This window comes from Monodelphis domestica, chromosome 7, assembly GCF_027887165.1.
Source record: "Monodelphis domestica isolate mMonDom1 chromosome 7, mMonDom1.pri, whole genome shotgun sequence".
Classification (NCBI taxonomy): Eukaryota; Metazoa; Chordata; class Mammalia; order Didelphimorphia; family Didelphidae; genus Monodelphis; species Monodelphis domestica.
The window spans coordinates 82,518,509-82,526,189 of record NC_077233.1 but is presented as its reverse complement, the minus strand read 5'-3'; the positions used below and the strand labels follow the sequence as shown (position 1 = coordinate 82,526,189).

The window sequence follows — 7,681 nt, the reverse complement described above, 5'->3', positions numbered from 1 at the left end:
GTTAGGGCATAAGCTTCAAGATAGGGCGGGGACGCGACTAAACAAAGCCAGCAATTGGTCGTGAAGTTTGGGAAGGAGTGGTTAAGCGCGGAAAAAGACGCTTGCAGGAGAGGGAGGTACGGGTAAGGGATTATCGGTTTCTCCTTAGGGATAGGGGATAACAGGGGAGGAGGAGGGGGTGAAGGGAAGGGGACGGGGGACGAGGGAGACGGTCTAAGTTGGGGAGCGGATGTCGGTGTGGGGGGGTGAGGTGGGTGTCGGGGTTTAGCGGGTCGGAGGGCCTTGTTTGGGCCCTGAATGGAGGGGGGGGTTTCCTGAGGGGGTTCTTTCTTGATGAAAAACAGTCCTCCGGGGTCATCTCCTGGTTGGTAGGAGCGGAGACCCCAAGTTCTTCCTAGGAGCCAGCTGTCATCGGTGGGTTGTAGTACTGTAAGGTTGAGATATGAACAGTCAATCCATAGTCCTTTAGAACCCTCCGCGATAAAGCGCCCGAGCTGTGATCGGGGCTTACAACCCGAGGGTCCCCAATGAAAGGAAAGGAAGGAGTCTAATTTGGGGGGAGTCCATCCGGTAGAGCGAGTCTCACATCCCCAATAGGAGCAATAGTATACATTTGGGCGATTACAATAATGCTTTCCAGGATTGGAAGAAGGGCAAATGTAATAATCATTATACGTGAAGTGTGATGTAGGGGCTCCGCGTTTTTCCGGTAGGCATGGTCCGTCCTGTTGAATAATTGTGCAGGGGAGAAAGGTGAAGCTGGGTGCTCCAGAGGTGGTTGTAATCTGGATAATAGAGCTACTGTCCCAGCTGCTAAGGGTCCATTTCCATGGACGGTGGGAGTGGTGTTGTGCACTCAGAGGGGGGGTGAGTAGGGAAAGAAACAATAAAATTTGAAGGCCCATAATGGTCACGAATGTTCAAGGGTCGTTCAGACTGCGAATGTAGAGGATGATGTGGATGGATTTTATCAGGGCAGCAAGAAGGCCGAGGATCGCGAAGAACAAGGAGGCAGCCAACAGTGTTCGCAGTACAAGGCAGGATGGATCATGGGTTTCAGGCATTATCTGTAAGACAAGAGGGGAGGTTTTTCTCAGGGGTAGACCCTGGGGGGAGGTGATTATCTGGGCTGAAGGTTTTTATTAGACGTGAGGGGATCCAGCGAGCAGACTGCTCCCTTTTGTCGAAAATGCAGGCTGAGCCTTTGCCCCAGGTCAGAACAGAGTCAGGGCCGTTCCAACGGCCCGTGAGGGGATCACGCCATAGGACCTGAGCGAGGTTAGAGGTGGTGTGTGGGTGCCAAAAACGGTCCGCGGCAGAGCGGCCCTCCGTATCCAGGGTGAGGAAGTTAAGGGCAAAAAGGGCATGTGCCAGCAAGGTGGTTTGGTTGCCACACAAGGGGTAGAGGGTCTCCTGAGTTTTTAGTTTGAAAATGGTATTTTTCAGTGTTTGGTTTGCTCTTTCTACAATACCTTGCCCTTGGGGATTGTAGGGGATGCCAGTGATATGTTTTATGCCTAATTGAGCACAGAACTGTTTAAAGGAACGGCTTGCGTAGCCAGGACCATTGTCTGTCTTAAGGGTCAATGGTCTTCCCATGACTGACATGGCGAGAAACATATGTTTGATGACATGTTTGGTGGCCTCGCCAGATTGTGCCGAGGCAAAAAGAAACCCACTAAAGGTGTCAATGGAAACATGAACATATTTCAATTTAGCAAAGGAGGGAACATGAGTAACGTCCATCTGCCACAGGTGGCCAGGGAGGAGGCCACGAGGGTTGACTCCAAGGTGAGGTTCAGGTAACAGCGTAAGGCAATTTTTGCAGCTTTTCACTATAGCTCTGGCTTGCTCTCTAGTGATTTTGTAGGCTAAGCGGAGAGTATGGGCGTTAAGGTGGTGCAGTTTGTGGGCTTCAGTAGCAAGGGAAATAGGGTCTGGCGAGGGGATTGTAGGTACAGCCAGAGCGGCCAAGCGGGTATATTGATCTGCAAGGTCGTTTCCTAATGCCAAGGGGCCTGGGAGACCTGAATGAGCACGTATGTGGCCTATAAAGAAGGGGTGGGACCGTGCTCTGATGGCTTGCTGTATTTTGGTGAATAAGAAAAAGGTGGCTGTTGTGGGTTGAATAACAGGAGTAGCCTCAAGCCGTAGTAGGGACTGAACGACATATCGACTGTCAGAGTACAGATTGAAGGGGGATTCAGGCAGAGAGATAAAAACAGTGAGTGCTGCATAGAGTTCAACCAGTTGTGCGGATTGATAAGGAGTGTGGATAGTATGGGGACAATCATGCATAACAATGGCCGCGAGGCCTGTTTTCGAGCCGTCCACGAAAATCGTGGGCGCTCCGGGAATGGGGGATGACTGCGTAATACGGGTTAAGGTGAAGGGGGTAAGGGTAAAGAATTGTAAGAGTTTATTACTGGGCATGTGATTGTCAATAGTGCCTTGATAGGATGAGATAAGGACGGCCCAATTATCATTCTGTGTTTGCAGCCATCGCAGTTGCTCTTTATTATACGGGGAAACAATATGATCGGGCTGGCGGCCGAAGTGGCGAGTGGCCAGGCGGACACCCATCATAATAAGCTGAGCAACCAGGTCAGGGTAGGGGATCAGGATCTTCCTAGAGGCTAGGGGAAGGTGTAGCCAAATGAGGGGAGAAGGGTCCTGCCATAGGAGACCTGTGGGAGAGAATTCAGTGGAAAAGATGATTAAATAGAGGGGATCCTTAGGGGAGAAGTAACCGATGTTCTGTTTGGCAATTGCCTGTTCAACCTTTTGTAAGGAGATTTCTCCCTCAGGTGTTAGTGATCGTGGGGAAGAGGGGTCAGTATCCCCGCGTAGAATATCCTCTAGGGGGCGGAGGTGTGCTTTTGCAAGGGCGAGATAAGGGCGAAGCCAATTAATGTCCCCTAGAAGTTTTTGAAAATCATTAAGTGTTTTTAGGGTGGAACGATTAAGCGTGACTTTATGTGTAAAGAGATGATCAATCTCGAGGCGGAACCCGAGAAAAGAAAAGGGATATTGGACCTGTACCTTATCGGGGGCAATTTTAAAGCCTCTGTCCTGTAGGGCTGAAGTAATGGTTTGAGCGATGGTCTGGGTCAGTTGAGGGGAGGGAGCTGCTATGAGAAGATCATCCATATAATGGATAATATATGCGGAAGGGAATCGAAGCCTGATGGGATCTATTGTCTGAGCAACATACTTTTGACATAGGGTAGGAGAATTGGCCATTCCTTGAGGCAAAACTAACCATTGAAATCGGGGATTGGGGCCAATTTGATTGACTATGGGGATAGAGAAGGCGAATCGAGGGCAATCCTGAGGGTGGAGGGGAATGGAGAAAAAACAGTCCTTTATATCTATAACTATTTTGTGAAATCCCTTGGGGATAGCTGTAGGAGATGGGAGTCCGGGCTGTAAGGCGCCCATGGGAATCATGGTTTTATTAACTTCCCGTAGATCTTGTAGTAGTCTCCACCCTCCAGCCTTCTTTTTGATAACAAAAATAGGTGTGTTCCATGGTGAGGTGGAGGGCTCGAGGTGGCCCAAAGAGATTTGCTCCTGCACCAGCATGATGGCGGCCTGGACCTTTTCAGAGGTGAGGGGCCACTGGTCGACCCAGACAGGGGAATCAGACTTCCAAGTTATCTTATCTGCCTGGGGTGCAGGAGGACCAGTGGCCTTTATGAAAAATTTTGTGACCCAAAGCCTGCTTTATCTCTATTGGGTGTAAAGGAGATAGGTTGAGGATTGCCCTGTTCATTTTTGCCAAGCCCTTTTCCTGGGAGGAAGCCAAATTTAAGCATCATTTGTGTGACAGGGTCGCTGGGGCTCACCATGAGGAGTCGCATTTGAGCGAGAATATCTCTGCCCCAGAGGTTAACAGGGAGCCCTTTGACTACATAGGGTCGAGTCGTGCCGGTGTTACCCTCAGCATCTCTCCAAGTAAGGAACTTTGAACTCTGAAGTGTGTGATTGACTTGCCCTATGCCGGACAAATGAGTGGTAGAGGGCTGAAGGGGCCAGGCACAAGGCCAGTGTTTGTGGGAAATGACCGTGGAATCGGCCCCGGTGTCAAGCAGCCCGATAAATTTCTTCCCGTCGAGTGACAACTGGAGGGTGGGACGGGACTCAGTGATTTGTTGTACCCAATAGATGTTTGACGATCCTGGGGACGAAGGGCCCCTTGTCTGTTCAATGGTAGGGAAGTCACCCACCATGGGAAGGGGGAGGGCTTGGGCTAGTCGGTGGCCAGCAGGGATAGTAACCGGGCCATGGGGAGACTCAACAATGAGCTTTATTTCTCCTGTATAGTCATTGTCCACTAATGTGGGGTGGACCACAACTCCCTGTAGAGTAGTGAGTGCCCTTCCGATGATTAAGAAGAACATACCAGGGGGTGGTGGACCAGTGACACCGGTGGAAATGACCTCAGGGCCATCCTCAGGGGTTAATATTCTGGTGGAGGAGGAACAGAGGTCCAAGCCTGCGCTGCCTGTTGTGGCTCGAGCAAGGGTGAGGGGAAGGGGCTCCCGAGGGAGCCCCGCATCCCGTTTCCCTGGACAGGTGGAATATTTTGTCCATTTGAGGTAGTTTTGGAGCGGCAGTCGCTGGCCCAGTGACGCCCTTTCCTACATTTCGGACAGACACTTGGGGGCAGTCTCGAAGGCACACCCGAGGGGCTGAAAGGTAAACTAGGGGCAGCCTGATTGGAGGGACATTCACGAGCAGTCTGATTGGAGGGACATTCACGAGCAAAATGTCCGGGCATGCCGCACTTAAAGCAATTACGGGGAGCGTTCTGTCGGGTGGCTTGAATGACTGCTCCAATAGCTAAGGAGATAGATTTGTTAATTCTGTGGTCATAAGAGTCAATATCATTACATAAGCGGATCATGCCGTTCAGATCAAGCTCTCTAGATTTTGTTCTAAGGGCGGCCTTACAGGCAGGGTTGGCGTTTTCAATGGCCAGGTGTCTAACCACTGGGTTATCGGTACCGTCCTGTCCCAAGACCCTTTCTGTTGTCTCTAAGAGTCTGGCTACAAATTGAGCATAGGGCTCGTTTGGTCCCTGGAGGATTTTAGAGATCGGGGCGGTGATGGCCCCGGAGGCAGGGACAGCGCGCCATGCAGTTAAGGCTGCGTGGGCAGTTTGCATGAGGAGGCCAGGAGGCAATCTCAATTGCACGGTGTCAGGGGCATAACGACCTCGACCGATGAGTTTGTCTACTGTCCAATTGGCTGTTTGGGGGTTTGTGAGATTTGATTTTGCTTGATTTTCTGCCCTTTCCTGAAACTCTGCCTTCCAGGTTAAAAACTGGCCTCTAGACAAGACAGATTGTGTAACCTTAGTCCATTCTGAGGGGAGTAAGTGCCCATCTCCCCCGAGACTTTCCAAGATAGAAAGGGTAAAGGGAGCATTAAGGCCATAGTTTTTTACTGCTGAATGGAGGTCCTTAATCTGTTTGAATTTAAGTCTTTTAAATGGGTGGGCATGGGGCCGGATTGTATCGGTGGTATGGACCCCTTGATTCGCTTCTTCATCCCCCTCCTCTCTGTCAGATTCAGAGGAAACGGGGGGTGAATTTTGGTAGGGTTGGGACAGTTCGTCAGGGATCTCCTCTATGTCTACATCCTCCGGGGTGGTACCGGTGGTAGTCCTATGCCTGGTAACTACCGGGAGGGCCAGGAGGGGCTTTTGTAGTTTGGAGGGGTTGTTTTTAGGTTTTTTTGAATGTGAGATTGGTTTCAGGGTGGCGACCTGAAGGTCATGTAATTGGCTTGTTAAGTGGCCGATCTCATGTTGTAAGTCTATAAATTGTTTGAGATCAGTGATTTGCTTAGTTAATTGAGCAGTGGCTATCTTTAGGTCATTTGTATTGGGAAGAGTTGGTAAAATCGGGGAAGGGTAAAGCGGATTATAGGGAGGGGGCTTGTTTTTAAGGAAGTCTGGGGGGTAGTATCCGGCTGCCGCTTCATCCAGTTCAGTCTGGTATGCTGGATTGAGGGTCTCTGGTGTATTGCTATCGTAAAGGACAGGGTAGAGAGCGGGTCTGCGGGAGGGAGGGAGAAGAGCGGAGCCTCGGGAGGGGAGTGTTCCTAGGGGCGGGGACTGCTTCTCCTGAAGAGCGGAGGGGAGTGTGGGGGTGGGAGGAGGGAGTGGTTCTGGTAAGTGTGAGGGGATGTTAATACGTTCGTCTAAAAGAGACGGGGTTTTGTAATTTTTGCCCATGCTGTCTAATTCAGGGGTTTCTTGAGACGGGGTTTTGTAATTTTTGTCTATGTTGCCTAATTCAGGGGTTTCTTCAGTCTGTTTTTTACTTTCTTCAATAGCGTCCTCAGCAAGGCTGAGGAGGTGGGAGACCTGTGTACTGGAATCAGCCTCTTTAAGGATGTCCCGAATCAGGCCATAAAAAGTAAAGAAATCCTCAGGGATGGGCTGACCTGAGCGTGCAAAATCATTAAGGTCTCGGCCAACCTTATCCCAAGTTAGGGGGTGAATGCCAGGGCCATGGAGAATGAGCCACGGGCAGCGTTGTTCAATAAAGGAGAAGAAGCGCAACAGATCTCTTTTCTTAACTTCTACATTGCGCTCTTTAATTCTTTCTTTTAATTCTTTTATAAACAGAGCTTCCTTAGATAGTGTTTTCCCCATTTTCAGTCACTCACAAGATTCGCTTCCCCGGTTTCCTGGCCGTCCTGCTCGCGCAAGAACGGAACCGCAGTAATTCCAGGTCCACACTCAGAAACAGGTCAACGGCAGTCGAACCGCGAGATCAACTCTCCACGAATTGGCCTCTCCCCTTTGGTCAAAGAGGGGTCCCTTATATTTGAGCGTAGGCGTGCCGTATAAGCCCCGGCCAGGTTCCCCAAAGGGGCGCCCTATTACTCGTATATATAAGGGGACTGTTATTCCGTTGCCATCAAAACACACATACATTCGACCATTCACACAATGGGGTTTGAGAGGGGGATATGACTGGGACAACTTACCATTCCTCGAGATCTGTTCTAGATCTGTTCGATCTCTACCCGTTACTGTAGTCTCGATTTCGGCGCCGAACTTTTCCTCAGTTGTCCGGTGGTCGCTCGGGCCCCACGTTGGGAGCCAGATCTGTCGGGGACCAGCCCCTTACGACCCCTGAGAGGGGAGGGGGAGAGAGAGAAGGAAAGGGGAAGAGACAAGTAAGGAACGGACAGCTCTCACATGGTATGCAAAGAGGAGTCGTTTATTGAGGTAAAGGCATGTTATTATATACTTGTGGCTAGGGGGAGAAAGTAAATATTAGGGGAGGGGTCTTGCATTCCTTACGGACATCTGGAGCTAGTTTGGGGAGGCATCCTGTGATAAGGGAGGAAGTGGGGAGGGGGCATGTCAGGTTTGCACTAATTTATATCTGTTGGAAAACATCTTGTGATAAGGGAGGAAGTGAGGCTTGTTAGGTTTGCACTGTTTCTTGTCTGTTGTCAGGTTCTGTACAAGGAAGAAAAGATAGAAAGGAGTAAGAAAATTGTTCAATTCTTTTTTTTTAAACCCTTACCTTCCATCTTGGTGTCAATGATTCCAAGGCAGAAGAGTGGTAAGGGCTAGGCAATGGGGGTTAAGTGACTTGTCCAGGGGAAAACAGCTAGGAAGAGTCTGAGGCCAGATTTGAACCTAGGACCTCCT

The 7,681-nt window shown here is 50.2% G+C and overlaps 1 protein-coding gene across 1 annotated transcript; it reads right to left on the bottom strand.

Moving 5' to 3' along the window:
• Window positions 1-4,462: 4,462 nt before the first annotated feature.
• On the bottom strand, window positions 4,463-6,667 carry LOC107651092 (endogenous retrovirus group K member 8 Gag polyprotein-like). The gene has a single exon (XM_056806270.1). The coding sequence runs from the start codon at window positions 6,665-6,667 to the stop codon at window positions 4,463-4,465; it is 2,205 nt and encodes a 734-aa protein (XP_056662248.1).
• Window positions 6,668-7,681: the final 1,014 nt, after the last annotated feature.

Coding starts and splice junctions, on each gene's coding strand:
- LOC107651092 (XM_056806270.1), bottom strand. CDS start 6,667: ATGGGGAAAACACTATCTAAGGAAGCTCTGTTTATAAAAGAATTAAAA.